Here is a 27,097-nt window from a genome sequence, read left to right as displayed (position 1 = left end):
TTCTTGGCGTGGACAAGTGTGGAGAATTGTTTTCGACGAGTGGCGCGGCTCTCCAGCCTCAGGGGTCGCGGCTCGCTAACGGCCAGCTGTTAGCCAGTTCAATAACTCCCCTCCTCTCTAAAACGTTAACCTCCATTCTCTTTCCAAGATTTGAAGTTCAGACCCGTCGGTGGTGTCCCGCTTTTTAATTTGTCTTCATACGTTTCCCCATCAAAATATAACCGGGTATCCAATTAATGAGTCGCTGCTAGATGCCTACAGCAGTGCTCATTCGGTTTCATACACATTCCGCATAGGTGCTGGTTCGGTGTCGTTTCAACCTAGGCTACAGACTCCCTGGCCAACTCAGTCTTGATGGCGCACAATTATGAGGTCGGAACGAGGGTCTGGCAACCTGATCCGACTGAAGGATGGGTAGCATCCGAGGTCAAAGAGAAGCTTGTTGATGGTGACAAAGTGCAACTTGTGTTTATATTGGAAAATGGGGAGGTTCGTCTCATCTCCGTCATTCATTTTATCTCCATTTTGCCACTCGACTGACTATATTATACAATAAAAGACAAAATCTTTGGAAACCACGCAAGCAGAGTTACAGGTGGACAACAATCCTAAGCTACCTCCGTTAATGAATCCCGCCATGCTGGAGGCCAGCGAAGACCTGACGAATCTATCCCACTTGAATGAGCCAGCTGGTTTGTTTCATACTCCCAGTATTCCCAGAGAGGTGAGGGGCTAACTACCCTGAAGTTTTGCAGGCTATCAAACTACGGTATGCGCAAAAGGAAATATATACTTATAGTGGCATTGTTCTAATCGCCACTAATCCTTTCGCTCGAGTGGATTCACTTTATGTTCCCCAGATGGTGCAAGTGTACGCCGGCAAACAACGTGCATCACAGGCGCCTCATCTATTCGCCATCGCTGAAGAGGCATTTGCGTAAGATACGACTCAGCTCTCCTATTATATGCTGTTACTCACAAGCAAGCGTTGCAGTGACATGTTGCGAGATGCTAAAAACCAAACAATTGTGGTTTCTGGAGAGTCTGGTGCTGGAAAGACAGTTAGCGCCAAGTACATTATGCGGTATTTCGCAACTCGCGAATCCTCCGATCAACCTGGGAAATACACCACGAGTAGGGCAGATGCTATCAGTGAGACTGAGGAGCAAATCCTGGCTACAAATCCTGTTATGGAAGCCTTCGGAAACGCCAAAACAACACGCAACGATAACTCTTCACGATTCGGGAAGTACATTGAGATAATGTTCGATGATAGGACCAATATTATCGGTGCAAAGATCAGGACGTACCTCTTAGAGAGATCTCGTTTAGTATTTCAACCTCTCAAAGAACGCAATTATCATATCTTTTATCAGCTTGTAGCTGGTGCAACAGACGCAGAAAAGCAAGAACTCGGCCTTGCGTCGGTTGAGGACTTCGATTATCTCAACCAAGGCGGAACGCCGACTATTGATGGCGTGGATGACAAGGCGGAATTCAATGCGACAAGGAAATCTCTAAGTACTATCGGTGTGTCAGAAGATACGCAGGCGGAAATCTTTCGCATCCTTGCAGCTCTTCTGCACCTAGGAAATGTTAAAATTACCGCCACTCGAACCGATTCTTCGTTATCTCCCTCCGAGCCCTCCCTTATCAGGGCCTGCAGCATGCTGGGTATTGACGTCAACGAGTTTGCGAAATGGATAGTCAAAAAGCAACTCATAACACGGGGAGAGAAAATTACATCTAATTTGACACAACAACAGGCGACAGTTGTCCGCGATTCGGTAGCAAAATTTATATATTCAAGTCTCTTTGATTGGCTTGTCGACAAAATTAATAGCGGCCTAGCGTCCAGTGAAGTTTTGAACAAATTTAAATCTTTCATCGGTGTCCTGGATATATATGGGTTTGAGCACTTTGCCAAAAATTCGTTTGAGCAGTTTTGCATCAACTACGCTAATGAGAAGCTTCAGCAAGAGTTTAATCAGCACGTGTTCAAACTGGAACAAGAAGAATACGTTCGAGAGCAAATCGACTGGACCTTTATTGATTTCTCAGACAATCAACCATGCATTGATCTTATTGAGGCAAAACTGGGAATTTTATCCCTTTTGGATGAGGAGTCTCGGCTGCCGATGGGTTCTGATGAACAGTTTGTGACAAAACTGCATCATAATTTTGCAGCCGACAAGCAAAAATTTTACAAAAAGCCCCGGTTCGGAAAGTCGGCATTCACAATATGTCACTATGCTGTGGACGTAACTTACGAATCCGACGGTTTTATAGAGAAGAACAGGGATACTGTCCCGGATGAACACATGGAGGTTCTCCGCCACTCCTCGAATCAATTCGTGAAAGATATATTAGATACCGCCGCCGCCGTCCGCGAAAAAGACTCTGCATCCATTTCATCTAAGCCAGTCGCTGCACCTGGCCGTAAGATTGGCGTTGCCGTCAACCGCAAGCCTACACTTGGAGGGATTTTTAAATCATCGCTGATTGAACTCATGAACACCATAAATTCTACGGATGTGCACTATATACGCTGTATCAAGCCTAATGAAGCGAAAGAAGCTTGGAAGTTTGAAGGTCCCATGGTCCTCAGTCAATTGAGAGCTTGTGGTGTACTCGAGACGGTCCGCATCAGCACTGCCGGATATCCTACTCGCTGGACTTATGAAGAATTTGCGATACGCTACTATATGCTTTGCCATTCATCGCAGTGGACGTCTGAAATCCGAGAAATGTGCCATGCAATCCTGCAAAAAGCTCTGGTGGATGGCAGCAATCAGAAGCAAGATAAATATCAGCTAGGTTTGACGAAGATATTTTTCCGGGCAGGCATGCTCGCTTTCTTGGAAAACCTTCGTACGTCTAGGTTGAATGAGTGTGCAATCATGATACAAAAGAATCTGCGGTGCAAATACTACCGACGCCGTTATCTCGAGGCACGTGCTTCCATTCTTACAACTCAAGCTTTGATCAGAGGGTTCTTAGCAAGGCAGCATGCGGCCGAGGTGCGCAAGGTCAAAGCTGCAACTTCTATCCAACGGGTGTGGCGGGGACACAAGGAAAGGAAAAAGTATTACATCATCCGCGCAAACTTCATTTTGTTTCAATCAGTTGCAAAGGGCTTCCTCTGCCGGCAAAATATAATGGATACGATACATGGAAACGCTGCGAAAGTTATACAACGTGCCTTCCGCTCCTGGCGACAATTACGAGCTTGGCGGCAGTATCGCCGAAAAGTAATCATTGTGCAGAACCTTTGGAGAGGCAAGCAAGCGAGGAGACAATACAAAAAGCTCCGCGAAGATGCAAGGGACCTAAAGCAGATCTCCTACAAGCTGGAGAATAAGGTGGTAGAGTTGACTCAGTATCTGGAGTCTCTAAAACGTGAAAACAAGTCGCTGAATCTACAGTTAGAAAACTATGAAACTCAGTTGAAGTCATGGAGGAGTCGTCACAATACCTTGGAGAATCGTTCTAGGGAGCTTCAGGCTGAGGCAAACCAGGCAGGAATTAACGCTGCTCGGCTGTCTGCCATGGAAGAAGAAATGAGTCGATTGCAGCAGAATCATAGTGAAGCGCAAGCAACAATCAAGCGGCTGCAGGAGGAAGAAAAAGCATCACGGGAATCCATCCGTTCTGCAAATGAGGAGCTACAGCGGCTTAAACAAATGAACACCGAGTCGGATGATGAGAAAGCTTCCCTCCGTCAGCAGATTGCTGACCTCGAAGAGCAGTTGGAGCTTGCGAAGAGGACCTTGCCTAGCAGTGGCTTGAACGGTGATCAATCAAACGGCAGCGCCATCCCACCACCTGCCAGTGGCTTGATTAACCTAGTGTCCTCAAAGAAGACAAAGCCAAAAAGGCGCAGCGCCGGTGCAGAGAGGATAGACACAGATCGATTTAGCGGTGCTTACAACCCACGCCCCGTCTCCATGGCAGTTCCTAGCTCCCTAATACGCCAAAACCTATCAGGGAGCACTTTTTCACCTGGACTGGACTCCGTCGAGGTGGAGCTTGAAAACTTACTTTCTGAAGAGGATGAACTCAACGAGGAGGTCACGATGGGCCTGATACGCAATCTAAAGATTCCGCTCCCTAGTTCTACTCCGCCACCAACCGAAAAAGAAGTTTTATTCCCTGCTTATTTGATAAACCTTGTCACTTCTGAAATGTGGAACAACGGCTTCGTGAAAGAATCCGAACGGTTTTTGGCGAATGTGATGCAGTCGATTCAACAAGAGGTCATGCAACATGATGGAGATGATGCTATAAACCCCGGGGCCTTTTGGCTATCTAATGTGCACGAAATGCTTTCTTTCGTGTTCCTGGCTGAAGATTGGTATGAAGCACAAAAAACTGACAATTACGAGTACGATCGGCTGCTGGAGATTGTAAAGCACGATTTGGAAAGCCTCGAATTTAACATTTATCATACCTGGATGAAAGTGTTGAAAAAGAAGCTTTATAAAATGATCGTTCCTGCGATCATCGAGTCCCAATCACTTCCAGGATTTGTCACAAGTGAATCCAATCGTTTTCTTGGAAAGCTTCTTCCTTCCAACAACAACCCAGCTTACAGTATGGACAACCTTCTAAGCCTTCTCAACAATGTCTACAAGGCAATGAAGGCTTTCTACCTCGAGGATTCGATCGTCACTCAGACTGTCACCGAACTTCTTCGTCTGGTTGGCGTCACCGCTTTCAACGACCTTCTCATGAGGAGGAATTTCTTGTCCTGGAAGCGTGGCCTCCAAATAAATTACAATATAACTCGTATTGAGGAATGGTGTAAAAGCCATGATATGCCGGAAGGGACGTTGCAGCTTGAGCACTTGATGGTGAGACGATATTCAGACAAATAATTTGCCTCCTATACTAACCTCCTCTCAGCAAGCGACCAAACTTCTTCAGCTAAAAAAGGCCACACTAAACGACATTGAGATTATCCAGGACATCTGTTGGATGTAAGGCCCCATGCCTGCTTTTGCCTCATTAACAAAGCCATATGGTCGACTAATATATTCATGTACAGGCTCTCCCCGAATCAGATTCAGAAACTCCTGAATCAATACTTAGTGGCGGATTATGAGCAGCCGATTAATGGCGAGATCATGAAAGCTGTGGCTTCTCGTGTCACGGAGAAGAGCGACGTATTGCTTCTGACACCTGTGGATATGGAGGATAGTGGTCCGTACGAGATTGCCGAACCTCGTGTTATCACAGCCCTAGAGACATACACACCGTCATGTAAGTTTCGTATGCGACAGGCTTGGCCGATGATTACTGACCTGCTCGAAGGGCTGCAAACACCGCGACTAAAACGTCTTGCTGAGATTGTCTCGGCTCAGGCAATGGCTCAGCAAGAGAGGATTGAAATGGCGGAGATAGCATGATATCTTACTTCTGTAATACAAGGCTAGGCTAACTGCCAATGCTGTCTTTTTGGTCGAGTAAGAACATGCTACTCTACTGAGTATAGCGCTTAGAAGAAGTCGTCTTGCCGTCATTTTCTAGAGTTACGGATCATGATGAGATTATGCATTTCTGTTACCTTTGAACAGCGCTGGTCTACAATTAGACACGAGAGGGACATGCCATATATTCTCTTCCCACCATTGTCCTTATTCTATTTTTAGGGGTAAGGGACATAGAACACACCTGTACCTTGTCTTGGATTCTCTGTTTAGATTTTCATTATATTCGAGTCTCACTTGTGAATACCAATTTGAGCATGAGGTCCATCTACCTCACGGAAGACATACAGATTCTCGAGCCGTAGTAATCATGTGGCACCACGCTAGTGGGGTAGTGGGGAAGTTTTGCTTCCCCGATATGAACGATTCCTACCATGTCAGACTTCTCTAATGCGAACCTCGCCCTATTTATGAATGTATTGATCAACAAGGAGAGTATAATATCCTGTCTTAGCTCTTTTCCTACCTGTCCTCCCGAACTCCCAAAACAGTAATTTAAACTTGGCGGTACAGACATCATGACTACATTAAAGAAATTGAATTTCATCACCGGCAACAAGAACAAACTGGCCGAGGTTAGAGCGATTCTGGGTAATGCGATTGAGGTCGATAACCAGGGGCTGGACGTTCCGGAGATACAAGGGACTATTGAAGAAATTGCCAGAGAAAAGTGCAGGCGTGCAGCGGAAGTGGTAAACATTGTTATGTTCTTTCCATCTCGCCTACAGTGCTAATATTGCCCGAATAGATCGAAGGCCCAGTTCTCACGGAGGACACAGCACTTGAGTTTCACGCACTGAAAGGGCTTCCTGGCCCATACATGTAGGCTTTACCTGGGCAAATTTTTGCTTCTTATACTGATATCCTTTAAGCAAATCATTCCTTGATGTTTTGGGCCATGAGGGATTGAATAAAATGCTCGATTCATTCGAGGACAAATCGGCAGATGCGATATGTACATTCGCTTTCTGCCACGGGCCCGGCTCAGAGCCAATTTTATTTCAGGGAAGAACGAAGGTAATGATTGATAATGCAAAGTTTTAGGACTTTTAAAACCTGACCTCAACGTTTAGGGTGTAATTGTCAGACCGAGAGGTCCATCAAACTTTGGTACACAAAATCTCTCCCTGCTACGTCCGGAATCTCCAGCTTATATATTTTCTTTAGGTTGGGATCCAATTTTCGAGTATGAAGGGAAAACATATGCTGAAATGGACAAAGAGGAGAAGGTAATTCCCGATCTAGCGTTCCAACCTCTACCTTCCTAGCCTTTTCTCCTTTTCCTTGGTCTTTCCCCGACGTGGCCCCTCCGTCCGTGACTTCCTCGCTAACAACAGCTAGAACCAAATATCGCACAGGTATAAAGCTTTGGAGAAATTGCAGCGTTGGCTTGTCCAGGAAAAATCCTGATTTCTCAACTCCTGGGCGAATGACGTTGATAGGCGGTGCATGTCTGGAATATTTCAGTTCGTATTGAGGTTTTGGTCGATCCAAGAGGATACCCAAGATGAAATTCTTCTGCAATTTTCCTCTACATCGTCGTCCTTTTCGCTAGTGAGCTCAACCACGACTTCTTCATCGAAGGCTTCACGGGCTTCTTCGAATAGGACACCGAAAATCTCCGCGTCTAAATTTTCTTGTAGCTTCGCTTGCTTATATCCCCTGCAACAAGTGAGGTCCTATTAGGCTTGCTGAAAAGGAAGGGAGGTGGGGGGAGATGGCGGTTAAATGGATTCGCCTGTAGATACCTTGATGAAAGACGGTCATATAGAAGAGAAGTAGACGGGCATCGCAAAACCACAACTAGGTCAATCCAAGACTTTGGGAATAGGTCACATGCATGCCAGTCAATCAAGAGTCCCCCTTGGAGCATTTCATCTTCAACAGCGTCCAGCAGCTATATTGACCAGACGAGGTAAGTAGAGGGAAAAATTAACCTTCAATATGAGAGAAATCCTATTCAATTGAAACTTCCAGGGAGGAGAGAACGTGTATACTCAGCGTACCTTATCCTCATCCACAATCCAAGTTTCTAACTCCTCATCATAACTCTCGAAGCAACCCCGGTCTTTTGCGACCTGATTGATTGACAGATGTCGCAGACCGGTATCTTGTGCTAGTTGTTCGCAGTGGACTGTTTTCCCAACACCAGGGGTTCCTGTGATGATCACATTCGGAGATGTTCGCATGATGACTCTAGGCAGACTGCTGGGTGACCAAAACTTCCAGTTGCCTTCCTGTGAGACGCGAGTATAATCATGCAAAACATGATGGCAATGGGTAAATTTTACGTGGGGTATAATCCAATACCTCAGGCACCTATTTCGTGCGGGAAAAGTGGGTCCGATCCGACGGATATACTACGTAGTACGGAGTACCGTGCAAATAGTTAGGTACTTACTCGATCTAAAATTGGACCTTGCGGGAGTCGATTTCATTTACTTTATTTCTCTCTCTGAATAGTCCTTTCTCATTGGTAGTTGAAGTGATGGACCTGATGCCACGGTCCCAGAAAAAGATCTATGGTTTTGTACAAGTCAAGTCTTGGACAAGGTCTTGGGGAATAGAGAGCCTAAAAGGGTCAGACGATGCTCAGTAAAGGAAATGGTTGTGGCTTACTTGAGGATTTCAAAGACTTTATATTTCTTTAAATAAGCTGCTCCTCGTCGGTAGCCCTTTAGAATCCGAGCGGGATCAGCAGATACTGCGCGCGTGCCTCTGAGCCGCTTCACAGCGGACGATGGCTTGAACATTGGGTCCAAGACCAAGAGATTCGCACTGCCATTGTCACGTATCTCGAATCCAATAATGGTCAATGAGTGTCCTAATTGTGATGACACAGCGGTAAGCCCCAGGCACAAGGTTAACAGGTAGAGATTAGAGACAGAGAGGAACACTTCAGACCTTGATGTTGGAAGTAAATAGGGGGTAAGTTTGTCACGAAAACTTTGTCATCGGTATCCAAGGAGCACGCCTGTCGGAAGTAGTTCGCAATGCGCATGAACAAAACGTCATGAGCTTGCATATCTTTAGTTCCTCCGATACTACTGGCTTCGCATCTTATACAGATCAGAGCTATTCCCATTTGGTTCTTCAGTATAAACTCACTGTATTCCTAAACTCAAAAATAACGCCTGTGCCTAGAAAAACAACATTAGTAAAGAATGTCTACACTCAAGTATTCCTGCCTTACTTCGGGTGTGCCAATATATTTTCTAGTGCCGCGGATTCCGCCGGTCTCAATCCGTCCGATGCTGTTGAAACCCATATCCCACGCATTCTCGATCATCTCCTGTATCTGCAGGATCGTTGGCACTACTTCCGAGAAACATTCATGTCCCGGAAGGCGGCATTCTTTGATATAGGAAATTAGCATTTGAATATTCCTGTAGCCGCAAAAACCCCCCTCTTTCGACATCTTAGAGATTTGATGAACTTTGGGGCTACAGAAGAAAGCACGCTGGACTGATCTGTCCTGCTCGCAAAGCCTAACAAGCACCGGAACAACATCAGTCGTCTCGTTCTCTATTGAACGATGTCTCCGCAGCGTTCCATCTGGAGCAATTGTATTCGACTCTGTTATTTTGACTCCTTTTTCTAATAACTTTCGAAGCCACAAAGGCATCTGCTTCTCATGAGCATATGGTCCTAATTCGGTGCGCTATTTCCATTGTTAGCAGGCTCACGACCTAGAAGCTATGCAAGATACAGGGAAGGTAATGCAGAGAAGGGGTTGGATACTCCAAGCTTTTTCACAGTAAGCGCTATATTTGAAGAACTACGAGGTCTCTTTTCTCTCACTGCTTCCTGAGTGGGCTTCTCTTTCTTTAGCTGACTCTTCACAAACGGTTCATTCAAATACTGGGTATTGTCCAGGTCCTCGTAATCGTCAGGTCTGCTTAGCTTTCGACCAGTCAACTCTGGCTGAGAAGATGTACTCTCATAGGCAGTTTCTTCTGCTAAGCGTAGATCGAGATGAGCGGAAAGCTCGGTGTCCATTACTATTTCCCCACAACCACGTGGGCAACTGGTGTACTTTCCTAGATGCCCGTTCTCCTCGCTGGCGGATAAATGTTGTCTGCAGTCAGATGATACCTTCAAGTTGTTCAATTTCATGGCCTTTTTACCGCTGACGCCAAACCGGTCGTCAACTTCAGGATGATATAGCTCAATGTGATCCACAATAGAATTGCTAGCAGGGTCAGAAAAGGTGCAGAATGGACATGTTGGAACTTCTGCTCTTGCAGGATCCATAGTAATCGATCTAAGGGCCCTTCTTATACTTAGAGGTCGTTGAGTCAGCAAATGAAAATAAGGACAGAAATAAAGGAAGTGACAATGGCACTTATACGGAGTACTAGTTTGAGGTTGGACCTAAGGCCAGGTACTATCTACCCGACTTCCGTAGGGCTAGCCGGACGTGCTTTTTAAGTGGGTTAGCCAGTTACTGGAGGTCTGGTACTATGGAGTGATATCCTAGGCTTCAATTGGTCGGTTTGTATGTACCTACGGAGTACTCCGCGAGCCAATCGTGTCAGGTATTATTATTACATGGGTATTTGCCGTTGTTCGATACCTAATTTTCGTAAATCAGAGAGATGACTCACACGAAAGCGTATGGCGCTCAATACCCAAATGCTACAAACGTAGGATAGCTATATACTGTAATTCCCATGAGAGATAAGATAATTCAGGTGCGATGTATACACCTATACATGTGCTGAATGCTTACTGTATATATATTGCTCATCACCTGTACCTAACTTACTTCACTTTGAAATGGCCCCAGCACTTAAAAGGACGTAGTGGTTTACATATGAAGATACTCAAGGTAGAGCTCTGTGTACCTACTGTAATAAAACCGACTCCGATATCGTATTCCATAAGCGGAAGGCGGAGAAGGGGAAAAAATTATGTGATACCCCTTATCATTAGAGGGGGCTCCGCTTTCGCAACCCCGCCAGTGCACATAAAAAGGCTATCCCGCTACTGAAGCCAAGTAATGTGAGGATCGCCTTCACTTTTTGAGAGCAAGGTCTAAGTTGACAGTTACTTTCCAGCATGGAATCTCGGCTGCCATCCAAACTGGAGCCGTTGTTAACAGCCAATAGCGACCTAGAAGGCTCTTCAAACAGCAACTGGGTTGTACAAAAGTTTGGAGGTACCAGCGTGGGCAAGTTTGCCCTTAATATCATTGATCAAGTTATTCTGTAAGCAACAAGATAAGATATATATATAGCTGCTACTAACACCATTGAATCAAGACCCAGCCTTTTAGACCACAGTGTGGCAATAGTCTGCTCTGCAAGAAGTAGCTCTACCAAAGCTGAAGGTACTACCAATCGGTGAGTCACCTCTCAACTCCGGTTAGGCGTTTCCCTGCCTCGCAGGTTAAAAAACCGTCATGTCTCTCTTTTCGTCCGAAATTAACACTGATGTTGAAACAACTGTTAGGCTGTTACGCGCGGCGCGGGATGCAGAGAATGCTGAATCTAAAAACTACGTCTCCTTCGTCGAGGCGGTCCGATTGGAACATGTCGAAGTAGTCGAGAGTCAAATTAATTCCTTGGAATTAAAGCTCCAGTTGGTTGCCGAGATTAACGATGAATGTGAAAAGGTTCTGAAGGTCTTGGAGGCTGCTCAGACGCTCGGGGAGATCAGTGCCCGCTGTGTGGATAAAGTTATGAGTACAGGAGAGAAGCTTAGTTGTCGGCTTATGGCAGCCTTCCTCCAGGACCGTGGAGTAGATTCAGAATATGTGGATTTGGCTGAGATCATCGACTTTACTATCTCAAGCCAGGGTCTCGACCAGGAATTCTACAACAGCCTCGCCAGCACTCTCGGTAAAAAAATTCAAGCTTGTGAGGGCAGAGTTCCAGTTGTAACTGGGTTCTTTGGGACTATACCAGGCGGCCTTCTTGATCAAATAGGGCGGGGCTATACAGATCTTTGCGCCGCTCTAGTCGCCGTTGGGATACGTGCCAAAGAACTACAGGTATGGAAGGAAGTCGACGGAATATTCACAGCAGATCCCCGGAAAGTGCCAACTGCGCGTATTCTTCCGGCAATTACACCTGCAGAAGCCGCTGAGCTGACCTTTTATGGCTCAGAGGTCATCCATCCTTTCACCATGGAACAAGTCATCCGCGCGAAAATCCCCATTCGCATCAAGAATGTCATGAATCCGAAAGGCAATGGCACTATCATTTTCCCCGATTCCACTTATGAACTGGAAAAGACAACCCCAGGGCATGACCCCAGATTGTTCCGTACACGCAGTCCAAGTCTTGTGCAGACGCCGAAGCGTCCTACCGCTGTAACTATCAAGCACAAGATTCTCGTGATCAATGTCCACTCCAACAAACGCTCCCTATCGCATGGATTCTTTGCTGGCATCTTTTCTGTCCTTGACCGATGGAGGCTCTCAATCGATCTGATATCTACCAGTGAAGTGCATGTGTCCATGGCTCTCCATTCTGAGTCGCCTCTTCTCAATGGGGTCGGCAGGGATGAATATCAAATTATTGACGAGGACTTGAAGGGTGCGTTACGCGACCTACAAAAATATGGGACAGTCGATATAATTCCAGAGATGGCCATCTTGAGCCTTGTTGGTAAACAAATGAAGAACATGATTGGTGTGGCCGGGCGGATGTTCACAACTCTTGGAGAAAATAATGTGAACATTGAGATGATTTCCCAAGGTAAGTGTAACGGGGTCGAACTTTCACTAGATTTAGTTGGCCAAAAGCTAATTTCTTTTCTTCCTTTAAGGTGCGAGCGAAATCAATATATCATGCGTCATTGAAGAGAGAGACGCAGACCGTGCCCTGAACATTATTCATACGAGCATGTTTACATTTTTAGACTAGACGCCCTCCTTTCCTCCTTCGCCTCTTTCTCCTTGCTATCCCCCCCCCCTTCTCTTCTCGTAGGGGTTTCTGCGCAATGCCAGCGAGGGTTTCTGATGACTTAAGATATGACGAAAAGCTCCATGTCTTACGTGACTATGTGAAAGTTGTGACTCTGGAGTTCCTCTACACTGACATAATTATCTTTGTGTTTTCGGGATAGATCTCACTTGTTTCTGTTCTCTTTTTCGGGCGTTGGTTGTCTTTTATCTAAATTTAGAGCAAAATTCGCTGTCAGTCAGGGATATAGAGGGTTTTTACATGGAGTTTATGAAGCAATGAGAAGCACTTCATAAAGAGGCGTTTCCAATCAGTCTTGTAACGTTTCAGCCTGTGATTTTTTCCCTTGTCAAAATTTAATAGAAGTGTCCTCGCACTGGAGCGGTAAATGTGAGGAGATAGAGGCAATAACAACCTAGACCGTTGTTCGAATACTTATGGAGACCTAGGTGGGAGGGATGTACTGTACAAGTTATTGGAGCTCATGTGAATAAAACTTTCACTATCCACGGGTTTACTCCTATGTCAGGGGTGTCGTCAACTCTGATTTTTAATCAGGCGACGCCTTACTGGCACAATTGGCCACCTTTCGTGGGACTTCAATCTCCCCTTTCACAGAGTTATAGTGGAGTTCTATAGAAAGGCAAAGGTGCCTATCGGAGGTCCAGCCTACCCACGGTTATGATAAAAAAAGTTAACTAAAAGTAACTATTGATAATTTAAATACTGTCTATGCTTGGGAACACGAAATTATGCTGCTATGTGTGGAATCCACACGGTACTACTGCAAGCCAACACGGGTACCTGAGAATCTTCCATACCCCTGCCTAGGCTAATCTCATGAGTATATATGTAGACAATTAGCGCAGGTACTATTTACTTTGTTATGAGCCATCCCAATTAAAGGGTTAACTTCACGGGTAGTGGCGAGCAAAGGTCCCTTGCTCATCTAAATTAGTATTCGCTCCATATAAGTACTGAAGGGACAGTATGTATGGTCAATACGTCCGTCGACATGTTGAGTTTCGCTATCCAGGCGTGGATTCAACTTAATGAGCCTTGGATTTATTATTCAAATCCAAGCACCTCAAGACTTGTGCAGTGTTTTTCTTCTTCTTCTTCTTCTTCTTCTTCTTTTTTTTTTCTTTCTGAACAACCCCATCAATTGCTGGATGACGAATGTTGTCTCAGCCTTTACAGCTTGTCGCTTGAGATGGCTAGTCCTTACAAAATCTGGGTGGCGATATGATCACAAAGCTTTCCTTAAAGACAGGAAGCACGGGGTAGGAATCTAGACATAGCTTAGTACGGATCTAATAAAATCGGGCTTGTCTTCGAAAGGCACACAACATGGCACTAAGTCTGATGGCCGGGGCCGCTGGGCAATGGGGCATGCTTGCCTCGTCAACTGATGGGAGGGCCCAAATGATCGACTGAGATCGCCTGGTGATTGGACACGATAATCGTTCCGGGTGGCGGAACGGAGCAAGGAGGTCAGCCAATGGTGAAACAGGAGCTTCTGTATTGTCACCCATGACAATACTAGTACCGAAACCCCGCCTCTCCTCTGATGTACTCGCTGACCTCGACGCGTGACGCGGACGCGACCTAACCATACCATACATACTTACCTGCCAAACGAGGCCGCGACAATCACCTAACATCAAGTTCCTTTCTCTCCATTCCTCAGCCCAAGTAATCGTACGGAGTACATAACTCTGCTGTTATTAACGTATCTCGCGCACCCCACCTTACCTCGAGGGAGAAACCTTACCAGGTAAAGGGATTTGATTATAGAGTGAGGCTGTCTTCCCGCTTTATCTCTCTGCCTTTTCTCTAAACATCCCCTTCAGCCGCCCTCCATCGTTTCTAGATTTACTATTATTTCGCGCGCCGCGTGAGCCTACCTCTCTAACAGCACCGTCGGGCTTAAAAGCAGTCCTGCGCCAGTTTTACACCCAGCCTATTCCAAGTAGAAGAAAGAAAGGGAGGGGGGGGATACAATATCAAGAACAGCTCATAATCCAGTTAAACCTGACAGTTATTACCCGCTTTTCACACTTGGAGCCACGGCCTCGATGTGCCCTCCTTAGCGCCTTTGTGGCCCAAATACCCACATCTTTGCGCTACAGCCTAAGACCCTGTTCATTCCATCTGTCTTTTCTATACAACCACGAATTGTCCTGAGTATTGCCTTTTCGAGTGACTACGATTCACTTGGTCATTGGGCGTTGCTGCCCCTGCCCCTCATCATCGGCCGACTCAACGCCGCGTTCACCTGTACGGTGCTGCTATACTCCCGTGTTAAGGATTCCTCCGACGCGTCCAACGTTTTTGGCACCCGCTCAACCGGACGATATCATGAGCTCCACCCGTCCTGCACCAACTGCGTCAGCAGTTGTCAAGTCATCTTCACCGGCTGAGCAAGGAATTACCAAGCCTCGTCCTCAACTGGAACCATCACTTTTACCCCTGCAGCCTATCGATAATGTCACAGACACGGGTTATATCTTGAACCTGCCACCCACTGGCACGCACAAACCGTCGCCGACGAAGACACGTCGAGGGTCAGGTGTCTCGCTATCTGGAGGAGGAAAGCTGGGCTTCGTCTCGATAACGGCCCCTGTTCCACCATCATTCCCTACGGATTCTCCTACGAAGAAAACTCTTTCCAATCCATATGCGTATCCCATTACGTCTACAACGTCGATGCCGCAGTCGGCTTTGTTCACGACATTTCCCAGCGTCAATCCCGACAGGCTCTCAAGACAGAGTCAGCCCATAGATGAACCACCCAGTGATAATTTCGCGGATTTTCCTGAACCATCATTCCACTCCAGAACTCAATCGAAAAGGACGCTCATGGACGCGGCTCCATTGAAGGAGCGGCCCGCGAAAAGGCCGAAACGCGAAGACACTAACTCCATGCGTTTACCCGAACCACATGAAATGCCTCCTATAGAAGACGACGGCACAAAACCACCGTATAGTTATGCAACACTAATTGGGATGTCTATTCTACGCGCACCAAATAGGCGGTTAACTCTTGCGCAGATCTACAGATGGATCTCAGACACGTTCTCATATTACAAGAACAGTGATCCTGGCTGGCAAAATAGCATCCGTCACAATCTCAGTTTAAACAAGGCATTCATAAAGCAGGAACGGCCTAAGGATGACCCAGGGAAGGGCAACTACTGGGCCATTGAACCTGGGATGGAAGCACAATTCCTTAAAGACAAACCCCTACGCCGGGCCACAATGTCTAGTATCCCCCTTCCGGCTGCTCCCCAAAGGGAGCTTGCGCATTCACAGAGCTCTACCACGGCCACGGCCACGTGGACAGTTCCATCGTCCGCCTATCCTTCCGTAGTGCCGAAGTCTTCGAAGAATGTGGATTTGTCCTCCGACGCGACACTACCTGCTTCGGACCCCGCCCTCCAGGATGACACAGGTGATGAAGGTGTGGGCGGGCCTATCACGCAGACCCTCCCCCCGCGGTCTTCTCCTCCACCGACTATACACTCATCACCTCCAATTGTGCCACCTCGGTTCATCCGCCAGGGAACCCCGCCTACTCCATCTCAGGGTGTTCCGTCGACAGGGGTCGTTTCTCGCTCTAGAAAACGGAAGTCAACTGGCATGAATGATAGCGGCTATTTTTCTTCTTTGGAGTCCTCGGCAATGCGACCAAACAAAGCGGGGCACATCCTAACATCAGACTTGGATATTGAACCTCCTCGTATCAAGCGTGGCCGGGCAGAAGAAGAGATCGCTCGGATTAGGAGTTCTTCTCATGATATCAGTCCAGGTCATTCTGGTACGCTGAAAGACACTGGGCTTATTGCTGGCTCTTCGCCACTTCGCAGTGAATACGTTAGCATGCTGCCGCCTCCCATTACCCCTGTTATAAAATTCAAGAAGCCCGCAAAGCCCCCACCGTCGGTCTCCCCTAACACCAATCTTCGAAATCACCGCAAGAAGATCCAGCAGATGGTCAATTCCCCCATTAAGCATTTAGGCCTCACAGATGACGATCTACCATGGAGCCCAGCTTTTAACATTCAGGATGAAACTTTTACGCCGAATGAAAATCTCCACACTACTTTTGACGTATTTGCGGATACTACCACGGATAACATTTCGACGCCTGCATATGGTTCACCAGGAAAGCGTTCCGCGAAACGTTCACGGGGTGATGCTAGTGGCTCAAACGGCGGTGTGCTTGCTGATATCACGGCTATGAGTGTGAATAGCCGGATCGGCTTGCCTTCATTTTCATCTTCAAGCAAAACGAAAGGCCTCCTCTTTCCCGACTCACCATCGAAGGTCCCCGAGTCTGGGCGTTTTATAGATGCTACCCATGATGATTTTTTCTCTTTCCACCTTTTTGATGAGAGCCCCGGAGAGGTAGATGGCGTTGATCTTTTGCAGGGGTTTCAAAAAATCGGCAGCGGAAGCAAAGAAGAACCACCGAAACCCAGGCCGCATGTGCCTAGGCCGCAGCTGAATCATCGGAGCAATATGTCATTATTCTGAGTCCCGAATTGGTTCTACCCTACCGAGGATTTGATTGTTCGACATCTTTGCACTCCAAAAATATGGTCTACCCCAATCTAATCTCTGCCGTTGCTTAGCGCACAATAATACTGATCTTAATCCTGGGGATTGGAGTTTGTATTCAACATGATTTGCTCTTTGGGTTGTTTAAATTTTAGGCAGGTGATATGCTTGGCGTTTGGGGCAGGGGTGAGGCTTGGAATTGGTTTTGACTTCAATTGATGACCTTGTTATGACCTTGACGATATTTGCTAAGATGTACATGAAATGCCATGTTTTATGAGCCTGATTCTTGACCATGTCTACTCTCAAAAGGCCTTGATATGCGCTTGTTATCTCTTCTTCCTTTTTTATTGTTGATTGTAGCTATAATTAGTGGTCATTTGTCAATGAATTCCTTTGAAACACTAGTCGGTTAAGTACGTGTCCGTTTGACTAGATACTAGAGCACAACGGTACGCAGTTCTTTGTAGGGGTATCATTTTGCGATCGGCTGAAACATTATTGAGAAGGAATATCGAATATAGAGCCGAAGGGAGAGAGATGTGGGCACAGAGGGGAATATTCCAGATAAGCAGTAGAAGAACCAAATACAGCCCGGACGCCTTTGTATGAACCAAACAATCATGAATCCCGATTTAAACCATGTACATGGGAATATTCCAATTCTTCTTTTTCATCTTTCTCCGTTTTTTGTGCTCCCAAGCTTGAACCCTCGGGACAGTGTTGGCAGATCAATGCTAATCGCTACTGGCACAACCTCGACATCCACAACTAACGCATTGCATCGTTTGATCTTCTTTCAGTTGGGCCTTTGGAACGCGGCAAATACACGTGGCATTAAAATTCGTTTCCTTGGTCTGAATGCAACGGAGACAACAAAGCTACGATTAAGCGCGAAGTCAGCAAACTGCTAATTCTCGGGTATTAGAGGACATTCGGACGCAAAGAGCACCCTAGAAGATGAGAAAGCGGAGATAATACCTTTTCGTAACCTTGCTTTTTCCATTTAGCAATTAAGTTAGCATCCGCATAGTTATTCTTGAGAAGCCAGTCATATAGTTGCTTTGATATAGCTTCCTTTTCGTAATATAAATCGAAGATATATCTTGAGCCTGTGAAAGGATCAAGTTAACTACATTCGAAAAAAAATTGCAGGAGTAAGGGTATACTTACGTTGATGGGTTATTTGAAATATTGGCCATAGCATCTCATGTTTCCTCTTGCCATCGTGTGGCGCATTCTCTGCGTCTTTCATCTTATTACTGAACTCAAGCAGAGTGTCCTCGATGTCATCGAACCCCGCCGGAGGTGGTTTGCGGTTGCGGGAGGTTCGGATCGGAGGCATACTCAGCGTATCAATATTAACGATCGAATCGATCTAGAGTAAGAGCCAGAGGTTGTCCTTATAAACGTTTTGAAGGTAAGAGGACGTTTGTCCAGGTTTCAGCTTGCTTAGTTGAAAAGGCGCTGCAATGGTTTGGGATCTGCGTCACTTTTCTGCCACAGACCACCGCCTTCTAAATATGCGAAAGCAACTAAATTTGGTATGCGGTGTTGGGGATCAGTTCAGCTTCTTTAGTGAAACCCCTTCAGTCTTCTACTACCGCGTCACTCAACCTATACTCGACAAAGCACCAGGAATCACTTCTCTGAAATCAGGATGGATCAACAGCTCGATGTCTCCAAGCTCAGCGAAGCCGACAAGAAAGAATTGAACCAGATTTTAACAAATGAGGCTCAGAAGTCGAACATCCAGCAGAGTAAGTGAATATCCATCTGAACTTGGTGTTTGTTGCGTTTGGCCCAAGGTACTTATGGACTATTCATTAGCCGTGCATCACCTCGCCGACGTTTGCTGGAAGAAATGTATCACTGGGAGGATTTCCTCTGGTCGCTTGGATCAGTCTGAAGAGGCTTGCGCCCAGAACTGTGTGGAGCGGTGGATGGATACCAATCTTGCTGTTTTGAAACATCTGGAAGCACTCCGCTCACAATAAGCAAGTTATGGTTCTGACAATGGAAGACTTGGTACATATGATGTCTTGTGATTATCGATAATGTGGCGAGGGCTTGTCAAAAGTTCGAGATGGGAGCAACCTGTGTCTTTGCTAGCATGACAACTGATTGACTTAATACTGTACAACTAGAAATGATCAATGCATTCGCTACGTATGGAAGTGTCATGTTCGCGTTCTTTCATCGGCGAACTCAATGTCTATACCAAGCACCAGACTCCAGAAGCCAGCCTGCTTCCAAGGAGCGGTTACGTAAAGGTACCTTAGATAAGATTACAAAAAAAAAAAACTTTTTGAGGCCTACACTACCCAGATCAATTCAGATTATGCATTCAAATGACACCTCTTTTATAACGATCATTCAGCCGTCGTTGCAGCACGGGTAGCTAACTGTATGACCAGGACTTATAAGCTACCGCGTTAAAAAAAACAAGTTCACCAGACCCATAAAAAATGATTCATCTAGACAATGGCAAGCTTGGTAGCCGCAATGTCCAGAGCATCCACATCAGGAGTTAGCCGAGCGAAGGCTTTCTTGGATCCATCGGGCCTGTATCCTTGTTAGACGCAAAATTCTTGAATCGAGTGTTTATCACTCTACGCCAAGATGACCATCATACCTGACAAGAGTATTGACCTTGACGGTGTCGACATCATAAAGCTTCTTAAGAGCCAGTTTGATCTGGCGCTTGTTCGCCTTCACATCCACGATGAAAACCAGAGTGTTGTTCTCCTCGATCTTCTTCATTGCACTCTCGGTGTTAAGAGGGTAGAGAATGACCTTATGGGAATCGAGACGAGGCGCATGAGGAATCGACTTGCGGGGGTACTTGGGCGACCGGGAGAGCTCAAGGGTCTTAGGGCGGTGGAAGGTGGTGGAAGTGCGGACCTTGCGAGCCTTGTGCGCCTGATTGACGAGATATCTTAGCATGAAAAGGTACGTTTGATGCTCAACGGTGGTAACGTACGCCTACACCCTTCAGCACTGCCTTGGCAGCAGCGCCAGCGCGGTCGCTGGGCTTTGTCTTGCCTATAAAGATAGCCAATCAGCAAAACTGCGAAAATCATCTCTTCCAGGAATCGTCATTTAGGATGGCAGAGTAGTTTGGGCGAACAAAATCCACAACGCACTCCCTCCCTTGACTTCATTTCCCTCGTGGATTGTGTGCGGAACATTCACATATCAGTGTCTGCCATGTAAAGAGAACAAAATGCTCCGAAACTTGCGGTTTCAAACTTGGCAATCCTGCAACTCGGGGGGGAAACATCAAATCGCTCAAAATCTACCCACCTTGCTTGTTATCCGCCTTAGGTGCCATGGCTGTCGTCCGGCGCTGTCGTGATGATTGTCGCGGTGTCGAATGTCGAAGTATTTCGAATGCACTCGCTTAGCGAAAACCCTACGGCTTTGCTCTGTGGGTCACCTGACCTGATCCTTAGTCCCGCTGTTTTATTATGCGCCAAACCTAAAGTAGATATATTGACTCCACTTTGAGACTTGCACAATACTCCGTAACTCCGTGACCATCAGAAGGTAATACTAGTCGTTTGGGAAAGGTTGTTTCATATCTTGACTCTACATACTCTTTCTGTAGGTAGCTTGTACTGCTCCTCTTTCACTTCCCTCCCAAAACCCTACTCGTTTACAAAGGCACTTCTCGATATGCCACTTTTAACCTTATTGCCTATTTAATGAAGGATCTTGAGAAATAGGTCTGCATCTTCCCTGAAGTTCAGCTACAAGACTAACGTCGCACATCCTGTCAAAGTTTACTATTATTATTTCCTTTTTGTTTTTTTTTTTTCTTTTCTTTTTTTTTTCTTTTTACACACACATATATATATAGTAAGCATGGCACCACGGAGATCTCGGACGAAAAAGACTACGCTCCTTTCACATACTCGACCGCCAACAGTCAGAGCCAAACATGCAACCCTCTCATCCAAAGCCACACGCAATCTCATTCGCAGCCATCATCGACTTCTCAAAAACCGGGCACAAGCTTTAAAAGCCAACGATAATCTTCTAATTGAAAGGATCGATGCCCAAATTCGAGAGAATGGCGGTTTAGAAGGCTATCAACTTGCTAGCAGACTCGGGCAGTCGCTAGAACGCGGTGGAGACTCAAGTAAAGTTTTAGTCGATTGGCTAAGTCCACAATTATCGCGGTTACAAGATACGAAGTCCAAGCTTCGGGTACTCGAAGTTGGTGCTCTCAGCACCCAAAACGCTTGCTCTATGAACCACTTCCTAGATGTCACCAGGATCGATTTGAATTCTCAGGAGCCCGGAATATTAAGACAGGATTTCATGGAAATGTCACTCCCTCGTGACGCTGCCGATCAGTTTCACATAATTAGCCTTTCTCTGGTTCTAAATTATGTCCCAGATGCCATTGGCAGGGGCGAAATGTTGAAGCGATGCGTTACTTTCTTGAGAAAGCCACCCCTGTCTGGGTCATCCTTCCATATCACACCTAGGTTGTTCCTAGTCTTACCTGTGGCCTGCGTCAAAAACTCACGATATCTCACCGAATGCAGACTGCGGGACATAATGTCTAGCATGGGGTTTGTTCTAGAAAAGAGCAAGGAGACTTCGAAGTTGATATTCCAGCTTTGGGAGCACAGACATGACTTGCAACCCGCGTCGTTCAAGAAAGAGGTTTTGAGGCCTGGCAAGATGAAAAACAATTTCGCCATTGTTGTCAAACGATGAAAGAAAACACAATGACTGCAAGGCTGACTGAAAGGCTTTACTATACAGAAATCATATTCTCTGGCAAGAACGCCCACGCGGTTCCAACAATTGCCAATACTGTTGATATGAGTAAAAGAAGCCAGTCCAGGAACCACTCTTTCCGACTTATCTCTTGTCCGAATATTTTCAGATAAAATGCAAGTGGCAGAATGATGCAGATCGTAAAGCATAAGGCAGAGCCCATTAGCGCCATGATTCGGTCAAAGGATGGGCAGAGGATTGCCATCAACACGATAACTGCGACCACAAGAAGCCGTATAATAGTTTGCAATGACTGTCGAATGGTTACTCGTATACTGTTGGAATTTTCTGATACTAAGGTGACGTGCGGCCCAAGCCCACAAAGGACTTCAACTGTAGCCACCAGAGGTCGACAGCTGTGTTAATCAGTGAATATGAGCTCGAAAAAGTTTATCGAAAAAGGGGATGAGCTTACTTCAGAGGCACTTTTGTAATTGGAATGATTGCGATAAAGATTATAATGCAAATAGATATCCCGCGTGGATATTCATTCGTCAGCAGGATGTTGGCGGTGATTTCATCACGTACTCCATCACCAAACATTACCCATCCCACAATAGCCATTGCGCAATCCAGAGAGTACTGTTGTGTATGATACGTTAGATATATACTGCTGCTCCAGTTCGCCCCTTTGCCACGTACCGTAAAGAGATATGTAGCCCACAGGCTCTTTCCATACTTGCTTGGGTGCCTCATATCCCTATATATATTGGGAAACACGCCATGGCCGCCCCAAGGTGCTTTACGGATTTGATAGAGTCAACTTATCTAGATCCTTGGTCACCACTTGCAAAGGACTTACACATGATCAGCCCGAAGCTAAGAGGCACGGTCCGCCAATTGTTTGGGAATAAAGAAGTTTTGGCTGGTTCGTGGAGAGAGCCCGGGCCGTTGGGTTTGAGGAGCCCATCAAGGCATATTAGTATAATAACTTCAAGGTGTTAGTGACAAAATATGCTCAGGAGGAAAAGGCCATGGCATACTGGATGTGCAAGAGATGATACCCAAAATACTAGTCACACTAAGAAGTCGTAAAGGCACAAAATTCAAAGGAATAAGCATAAAACCACAAATAAGTTTCCACTGCAGACTACTCAGCCCTGGAATTAGAGCCTGGAGGCTGTCAGCAAAAAGTACAACTAGGGCGACACAAGCCCCTATGAGTTCCAAACAGAATGAGAGACTTGTCGCTAAGCGTGCATGATTTCCAAAGCTTATGTAGGCCAAATCAGCGTAGGTAACGAGACTCCGATCAACATCTAAGCATCTAGCAAGGATCCTAGCTGTGTAAGAAGTCACCACGGCAGCGAATGAAAGAAATGTTAGACCAAGAAGCCAGCCTGCCTGCTTCATTGCCAGCGGTAGGCTCAAGAGTCCAATGCCGATTAGAACATTCACGGAGTTGAAGATAGTTTGCGGCACGGTCGACTGGCCAACAACAATACTCTCAAGAGTACCATCTTCATGGTGTACCTGTTTGACGAGTAGAGATTCAGTATCCTCACTCGCAGGTGCATCAAGGCGGGTTTGTTGCTCCCTGTGGAGTTGTACAGCGTGTCTCCGTGTCGCTTCGCTAACGCGAGAGGATATGGTGCCGTATGACGTTCCGGCGCTTCTATCCAACGATGATTCGAAAACTCCTGCTATTCCTTTTGGCGGAATTTGGCCATCGAGGTCATGACCCTCTTCCTCACCGTCGGCAGCAAGCAATGGCCGGGTAATATCAGTGCCTCGGCCGAGCGGTCGGGACGCAGCAGTGTCATTCACGGTCCAATCTTCGTCGGATTCAACCGTCACAAACGAAGGCCGGCGAGGGATTATTTCTGGGAACCCTGCAGCTCGTTGCCACGACCGAGCAAAACTATCAATACTGTTGACCCCGCCTGTGTGTCTGAACCGCGCGGAAAATGATGCTGGCCTGAATGACGTAAATATTTGCAGCTAGGACAGCACATAATTCGACAGCTCACCCCAGTCTGTTGGCAGAATAAGCATCGGTTAAATATCCCGTGGGCTCTGCGGAATTCCCATGGGAAAAAACATCGAGGTCTGGTTGTAAGCCTGGTGGATTCGAACTTGGTATCCTGATACCATGTGTGTTACGCTCGAGCGTACTAGAGTCTCCTATATACTCGTCCTCAATCTGCGCTACGGGGGTCGGCATCTTTATAATTTCTTAGGAGAGGAAGAGGGAGAAGTAGACGTGCGGGCGCTGATGGTGTTGAGAAAGATTAAACCAAGAAACAGAAAGTAACAGGAAAAGCGGCGTTCCAGCCCTGAAAGGTCTCCGGAACCAAAGTTGGATGAATGAGAAGAGCAACCACGAAACTCCTGCTTTCTTTCTTGCCAAGACACCTCTACATAAGTGAAAACAAGTCGAATCTTCATGAATACTGTGGATGACAAGAGCCAATTAAGCATTGAGAAATGATAGGATAGATAACCAGTTCGCTAATAAGTGTCTTGATATGTATTACAGCAAGGCGACTGCTAGCGATGATAAAGGAGGCTGAAGAGATACACCAAGAAGAAAACATAAATCTACTAGTCTTTATCAAAATATATTTAGGTATATTATGTATATTAGCAGTACCACAGCAGGCATCGATTCAGTTGCCACTAAAACAGTAGCAACTAATTCAAACCGTCAATGAATACAGGTACTGTAAGTATACTAGTTATGCATACAATACAATACCATCTGACATATGCTCATACATAAGTATGTGTATATGTATTTCAAATAAGTTGATATCATACATACCATACATCCAAAATACTAATATAAGAAACTACTTGTGCCTGAAAGTGAGCATTTATAGATTCTTTTCTAGAACTCTAGAGTGTTTGAGTATAATATCAAAAGTAATGTTTACGCATAGTTTACTTTCAGCTAGTTACTTGTACTGCTTCAGAGGGCTTTATACAGTATTTACTGCTACGCACCTAGGACAAGAAGGGTGTATATACGTATGTATGTACTATACGGAGTATCATATCTCCAATACCTAATATAACAATAGTTCAATACAAGCATGCATTTATGATTATATCAGCAACTACTACCGACCTAACTAATAGTATTCTTATGGTCACTGCCACCCCACGGTGCCTGATGAAATTTGCTAAAAACACCCCCCGCTGCTGGATTTGGACGGCACATTGAACTAGCCTCAAGGTATGCAAATTATCCCTCTCAAGTCCTGGCTTTATTGCTTGTTTATTCTCCCTAACTATTCAAAAGTTTGTCCCTCCTTACCCCAACCCTCATCTAGTCTTCGATTATCTTTAACAGAGTTCACGAGTTGACACTGTCGGTCAAGTAACACGTTAGGCTTTCCACTCCCCGGTCGTCCAACATCGTCGTGTCGCCCAACATGAGCGCGGCTCAGGCGAATGAAGCGGAGAAGAATATCGAAATATGGAAGGTTAAAAAACTAATCAAGCGCCTGGAGGCCGCCAGAGGAAATGGCACCTCGATGATCTCTCTTATCATCCGTGGGTTCTTCCACGATCTCATGATTGTGGATTGCAGCTAACACTACGCATTCAGCTCCCAAGGACCAGGTATCTAGGGCGGCAAAAATGCTGGCTGAAGAATTTGTAAGGTCTGGTCGATTCCATTTTGGAAGGGAGAAGCTAACCGAGATCTGTAGGGCACTGCTTCCAATATCAAATCCCGGGTCAATCGTCTTTCTGTCCTGTCCGCCATCACTTCCACGCAGCAGCGTCTTAAGCTCTATAATAAGGTTCCCCCCAATGGCCTGGTCGTCTACTGTGGTGAGATTATCACCTCCGAGGGAAAGGAGCGTAAAATAAACATCGACTTCGAGCCATTCAAGCCTATCAATACGTCGCTCTACCTGTGTGACAACAAATTCCACACTGAAGCACTGAGCGAACTTCTTGAATCGGATCAAAAGTTCGGTTTTATTGTTATGGATGGAAACGGTGCACTTTTCGGCACGCTAAGTGGAAACACCAGAGAGGTCCTTCAGAAGTTGAGCGTTGATTTGCCCAAGAAACATGGCCGTGGTGGTCAGTCAGCACTGCGTTTCGCGCGTCTCCGTGAAGAGAAGCGCCATAACTACGTACGCAAAATTGCTGAACTGGCCGTCCAAAATTACATAACCAATGACAAGATTAACGTTGCGGGTCTGATCTTAGCTGGTTCTGCCGACTTCAAGAACGACCTCAACCAGTCAGATATGTTCGATCAACGGTTGCAGTCTAAGGTGATCAAAGTCGTTGATGTATCTTACGGTGGGGAGAACGGTTTCAATCAGGCCATCGAACTTGCCTCGGAAACTTTGAGTAATGTGAAGTTTGTGCAGGAGAAGAAGCTCATTGGCAAGTATTTCGAGGAAATTAGCCAAGACACTGGGAAGGTCTGCTACGGTATTGATGATACTCTCAAGGCGTTGGAACTTGGCGCAGCAGAGACACTTATTGTATACGAGAACTTGGATGTCACTCGATGGGTCTTGAAGGACTCGACCGGTTCCGAAGTTGTCATTCACACAACCAAGGCCCAAGAGGAGAACAACCGGGAACTGTTCCTCGACAAGGAAACTAACACCGAAATGGAAGTTGTAGACCAGTCTTCGTTCCTTGAGTGGCTTGCAGAGAGCTATAAAGACTTCGGTGCGACTTTGGAGTTCGTTTCTGACAAATCTAGTGAGGGTAATCAGTTTGTTAAGGGCTTTGGTGGTATTGGGGCTATTCTCCGGTATAAAGTCAATTTCGAACAGCTTGCCGACTATGATGACGAGGACGAATTTTATGATGGTATGCCTGTTTTCCACGCTATTTAGCTAGCATGCAGACGCTGAACTACTACAGATTGACGGTCCAGCGACCTCGCAGGGAGCGAGGATGAAAGGCCAGAAGTCCCCAAAATGGGTCTTTTGACGGCTCGCCCTTTGTGGTATGAAGGCAGCTTTGGTGGTGAACCCACCGCTTCATTAGTAGGAGCCATCATGCTGCGTGGACCGAACTCTGTCCAGCTGCTCAAAGGTATGCTCGCGCACATCTGCCAGCAATGTTTCTCCGTTAGTTCCTAACAGCTATGCTACCTAATAGGGCCATCCAAGCTTCGTACTTTCGACATTCATGTTACCTATAGGGTCTAGGTTGACACAAGGCGTACTTTGTAAAAGGATGGTGGATGTGATACGATGCAGCTACCCACAAGAAATTGTCAGCCCTGGCATTTGAGCCAGCGAGTTAGGATTGATTTATTCCAGAAAGATATGCCTTGTTGGTGTTACTATCCAATTTTTTCATTGTTCCTACGTGCGCTCTTTCTATAACTGCCCATCCCCCAAACCAAAGAAAAAA

The 27,097-nt window shown here is 46.1% G+C and overlaps 12 protein-coding genes across 12 annotated transcripts; 7 read left to right on the top strand and 5 right to left on the bottom strand.

Annotated features, from left to right (window-relative positions):
* Nucleotides 1-271: 271 nt before the first annotated feature.
* On the top strand, nucleotides 272-5,852 carry BDV27DRAFT_46814 (type V myosin). The gene is made up of 7 exons (XM_032076705.1): nucleotides 272-489; nucleotides 560-692; nucleotides 748-937; nucleotides 995-4,853; nucleotides 4,906-4,979; nucleotides 5,048-5,262; nucleotides 5,314-5,852. The coding sequence occupies exons 1-7, from the start codon at nucleotides 355-357 to the stop codon at nucleotides 5,406-5,408; spliced, it is 4,701 nt and encodes a 1,566-aa protein (XP_031923072.1). The 5' UTR covers nucleotides 272-354; the 3' UTR covers nucleotides 5,409-5,852.
* On the top strand, nucleotides 5,851-7,008 carry BDV27DRAFT_46815 (non-canonical purine NTP pyrophosphatase). Its single transcript, XM_032076706.1, has 6 exons — nucleotides 5,851-6,181; nucleotides 6,238-6,311; nucleotides 6,362-6,506; nucleotides 6,563-6,599; nucleotides 6,657-6,718; nucleotides 6,831-7,008. Exons 1-6 carry the CDS (start codon nucleotides 6,008-6,010, stop codon nucleotides 6,897-6,899), a joined length of 561 nt encoding a protein of 186 aa, XP_031923071.1. The 5' UTR covers nucleotides 5,851-6,007; the 3' UTR covers nucleotides 6,900-7,008.
* Nucleotides 6,579-7,756, bottom strand: BDV27DRAFT_135256 (nucleoside triphosphates FAP7). The gene is made up of 3 exons (XM_032068495.1): nucleotides 7,496-7,756; nucleotides 7,238-7,386; nucleotides 6,579-7,151 (listed from the first exon to the last, which is right to left on the bottom strand). The coding sequence occupies exons 1-3, from the start codon at nucleotides 7,676-7,678 to the stop codon at nucleotides 6,953-6,955; spliced, it is 531 nt and encodes a 176-aa protein (XP_031923070.1). The 5' UTR covers nucleotides 7,679-7,756; the 3' UTR covers nucleotides 6,579-6,952.
* A 151-nt stretch (nucleotides 7,757-7,907) lies between these two features.
* Nucleotides 7,908-9,863, bottom strand: BDV27DRAFT_135254 (C78 family peptidase). The gene is made up of 6 exons (XM_032068494.1): nucleotides 9,231-9,863; nucleotides 8,683-9,150; nucleotides 8,598-8,629; nucleotides 8,394-8,548; nucleotides 8,109-8,313; nucleotides 7,908-8,061 (listed from the first exon to the last, which is right to left on the bottom strand). Exons 1-6 carry the CDS (start codon nucleotides 9,741-9,743, stop codon nucleotides 8,010-8,012), a joined length of 1,425 nt encoding a protein of 474 aa, XP_031923069.1. The 5' UTR covers nucleotides 9,744-9,863; the 3' UTR covers nucleotides 7,908-8,009.
* A 601-nt stretch (nucleotides 9,864-10,464) lies between these two features.
* On the top strand, nucleotides 10,465-12,498 carry BDV27DRAFT_46785 (aspartate kinase). The gene is made up of 4 exons (XM_032076704.1): nucleotides 10,465-10,699; nucleotides 10,754-10,834; nucleotides 10,944-12,193; nucleotides 12,264-12,498. The coding sequence occupies exons 1-4, from the start codon at nucleotides 10,551-10,553 to the stop codon at nucleotides 12,359-12,361; spliced, it is 1,578 nt and encodes a 525-aa protein (XP_031923068.1). The 5' UTR covers nucleotides 10,465-10,550; the 3' UTR covers nucleotides 12,362-12,498.
* Nucleotides 12,499-14,122: 1,624 nt separating this feature from the next.
* On the top strand, nucleotides 14,123-17,350 carry BDV27DRAFT_46744 (forkhead box transcription factor). Its single transcript, XM_032076702.1, has one exon. The coding sequence runs from the start codon at nucleotides 14,762-14,764 to the stop codon at nucleotides 16,937-16,939; it is 2,178 nt and encodes a 725-aa protein (XP_031923067.1). The 5' UTR covers nucleotides 14,123-14,761; the 3' UTR covers nucleotides 16,940-17,350.
* Nucleotides 17,308-18,511, bottom strand: BDV27DRAFT_46765 (BUD31 family protein). Its single transcript, XM_032076703.1, has 3 exons — nucleotides 18,137-18,511; nucleotides 17,945-18,075; nucleotides 17,308-17,844 (listed from the first exon to the last, which is right to left on the bottom strand). Exons 1-3 carry the CDS (start codon nucleotides 18,306-18,308, stop codon nucleotides 17,701-17,703), a joined length of 447 nt encoding a protein of 148 aa, XP_031923066.1. The 5' UTR covers nucleotides 18,309-18,511; the 3' UTR covers nucleotides 17,308-17,700.
* A 112-nt stretch (nucleotides 18,512-18,623) lies between these two features.
* BDV27DRAFT_149082 (Tim10/DDP family zinc finger protein) lies at nucleotides 18,624-18,960 on the top strand (the record flags this gene model as incomplete). Its single annotated transcript, XM_032070997.1, has 2 exons — nucleotides 18,624-18,723; nucleotides 18,794-18,960. The coding sequence occupies 2 exons, from the start codon at nucleotides 18,624-18,626 to the stop codon at nucleotides 18,958-18,960; spliced, it is 267 nt and encodes an 88-aa protein (XP_031923065.1).
* A 291-nt stretch (nucleotides 18,961-19,251) lies between these two features.
* Nucleotides 19,252-20,340, bottom strand: BDV27DRAFT_135243 (60S ribosomal protein uL23). The gene is made up of 4 exons (XM_032068493.1): nucleotides 20,270-20,340; nucleotides 19,947-20,008; nucleotides 19,599-19,885; nucleotides 19,252-19,528 (listed from the first exon to the last, which is right to left on the bottom strand). Exons 1-4 carry the CDS (start codon nucleotides 20,295-20,297, stop codon nucleotides 19,441-19,443), a joined length of 465 nt encoding a protein of 154 aa, XP_031923064.1. The 5' UTR covers nucleotides 20,298-20,340; the 3' UTR covers nucleotides 19,252-19,440.
* A 425-nt stretch (nucleotides 20,341-20,765) lies between these two features.
* BDV27DRAFT_46716 (25S rRNA (adenine2142-N1)-methyltransferase) lies at nucleotides 20,766-21,789 on the top strand. Its single transcript, XM_032076701.1, has one exon. It carries the CDS (start codon nucleotides 20,831-20,833, stop codon nucleotides 21,692-21,694), a length of 864 nt encoding a protein of 287 aa, XP_031923063.1. The 5' UTR covers nucleotides 20,766-20,830; the 3' UTR covers nucleotides 21,695-21,789.
* Nucleotides 21,735-23,921, bottom strand: BDV27DRAFT_162087 (putative transporter; the record flags this gene model as incomplete). The annotated part of the gene is made up of 6 exons (XM_032073329.1): nucleotides 21,735-22,113; nucleotides 22,173-22,339; nucleotides 22,400-22,497; nucleotides 22,560-22,688; nucleotides 22,741-23,675; nucleotides 23,728-23,921. 6 exons carry the CDS (start codon nucleotides 23,919-23,921, stop codon nucleotides 21,735-21,737), a joined length of 1,902 nt encoding a protein of 633 aa, XP_031923062.1.
* A 1,213-nt stretch (nucleotides 23,922-25,134) lies between these two features.
* Nucleotides 25,135-26,889, top strand: BDV27DRAFT_162086 (translation termination factor eRF1; the record flags this gene model as incomplete). The annotated part of the gene is made up of 5 exons (XM_032073328.1): nucleotides 25,135-25,255; nucleotides 25,311-25,360; nucleotides 25,414-26,545; nucleotides 26,624-26,773; nucleotides 26,840-26,889. 5 exons carry the CDS (start codon nucleotides 25,135-25,137, stop codon nucleotides 26,887-26,889), a joined length of 1,503 nt encoding a protein of 500 aa, XP_031923061.1.
* Between the last annotated feature and the right edge of the window lie 208 nt (nucleotides 26,890-27,097).

Source organism: Aspergillus caelatus (genome assembly GCF_009193585.1).
Source record: "Aspergillus caelatus strain CBS 763.97 unplaced genomic scaffold BDV27scaffold_234, whole genome shotgun sequence".
Taxonomy (NCBI): Eukaryota; Fungi; Ascomycota; class Eurotiomycetes; order Eurotiales; family Aspergillaceae; genus Aspergillus; species Aspergillus caelatus.
The sequence above is the reverse complement of the archived record's forward strand: the minus strand, read 5'-3'. Positions and strand labels throughout refer to the sequence as shown.

Excerpts from the sequence above, each read along its gene's own strand:
- BDV27DRAFT_135243 (XM_032068493.1), bottom strand. The coding sequence starts at position 20,297 with ATGGCACCTAAGGCGGATAACAAGCAAG. Across the intron at positions 19,886-19,946 it reads CAGTGCTGAAGGGTGTAGGC|GCGCACAAGGCTCGCAAGGT; the intron begins GTACGTTACCAC and ends CTCGTCAATCAG. Across the intron at positions 19,529-19,598 it reads AAGGTCAATACTCTTGTCAG|GCCCGATGGATCCAAGAAAG; the intron begins GTATGATGGTCA and ends ACAAGGATACAG.
- BDV27DRAFT_46814 (XM_032076705.1), top strand. The coding sequence starts at position 355 with ATGGCGCACAATTATGAGGTCGGAACGAGGGTCTGGCAACCTGATCCG. Across the intron at positions 693-747 it reads CCACTTGAATGAGCCAGCTG|TTTTGCAGGCTATCAAACTA; the intron begins GTTTGTTTCATA and ends ACTACCCTGAAG. Across the intron at positions 938-994 it reads ATCGCTGAAGAGGCATTTGC|TGACATGTTGCGAGATGCTA; the intron begins GTAAGATACGAC and ends CAAGCGTTGCAG.
- BDV27DRAFT_46785 (XM_032076704.1), top strand. The coding sequence starts at position 10,551 with ATGGAATCTCGGCTGCCATCCAAACTGGAGCCGTTGTTAACAGCCAAT. Across the intron at positions 10,835-10,943 it reads GCTGAAGGTACTACCAATCG|GCTGTTACGCGCGGCGCGGG; the intron begins GTGAGTCACCTC and ends AACAACTGTTAG. Across the intron at positions 12,194-12,263 it reads CATTGAGATGATTTCCCAAG|GTGCGAGCGAAATCAATATA; the intron begins GTAAGTGTAACG and ends TCTTCCTTTAAG.
- BDV27DRAFT_46716 (XM_032076701.1), top strand. The coding sequence starts at position 20,831 with ATGGCACCACGGAGATCTCGGACGAAAAAGACTACGCTCCTTTCACAT.
- BDV27DRAFT_46744 (XM_032076702.1), top strand. The coding sequence starts at position 14,762 with ATGAGCTCCACCCGTCCTGCACCAACTGCGTCAGCAGTTGTCAAGTCA.
- BDV27DRAFT_135254 (XM_032068494.1), bottom strand. The coding sequence starts at position 9,743 with ATGGATCCTGCAAGAGCAGAAGTTCCAACATGTCCATTCTGCACCTTT. Across the intron at positions 8,630-8,682 it reads AATATATTGGCACACCCGAA|GCACAGGCGTTATTTTTGAG; the intron begins GTAAGGCAGGAA and ends TTGTTTTTCTAG. Across the intron at positions 8,314-8,393 it reads TATTTACTTCCAACATCAAG|GACACTCATTGACCATTATT; the intron begins GTCTGAAGTGTT and ends CATCACAATTAG.
- BDV27DRAFT_46765 (XM_032076703.1), bottom strand. The coding sequence starts at position 18,308 with ATGCCTCCGATCCGAACCTCCCGCAACCGCAAACCACCTCCGGCGGGG. Across the intron at positions 18,076-18,136 it reads ATTTCAAATAACCCATCAAC|GCTCAAGATATATCTTCGAT; the intron begins GTAAGTATACCC and ends ATCCTTTCACAG. Across the intron at positions 17,845-17,944 it reads AAAAGCAAGGTTACGAAAAG|CTTTGTTGTCTCCGTTGCAT; the intron begins GTATTATCTCCG and ends GCTTAATCGTAG.
- BDV27DRAFT_46815 (XM_032076706.1), top strand. The coding sequence starts at position 6,008 with ATGACTACATTAAAGAAATTGAATTTCATCACCGGCAACAAGAACAAA. Across the intron at positions 6,312-6,361 it reads GGGCTTCCTGGCCCATACAT|CAAATCATTCCTTGATGTTT; the intron begins GTAGGCTTTACC and ends ATATCCTTTAAG. Across the intron at positions 6,600-6,656 it reads GAGAGGTCCATCAAACTTTG|GTTGGGATCCAATTTTCGAG; the intron begins GTACACAAAATC and ends TATTTTCTTTAG.
- BDV27DRAFT_135256 (XM_032068495.1), bottom strand. The coding sequence starts at position 7,678 with ATGCGAACATCTCCGAATGTGATCATCACAGGAACCCCTGGTGTTGGG. Across the intron at positions 7,387-7,495 it reads GGATTGTGGATGAGGATAAG|CTGCTGGACGCTGTTGAAGA; the intron begins GTACGCTGAGTA and ends TGGTCAATATAG. Across the intron at positions 7,152-7,237 it reads TATGACCGTCTTTCATCAAG|GGGATATAAGCAAGCGAAGC; the intron begins GTATCTACAGGC and ends CACTTGTTGCAG.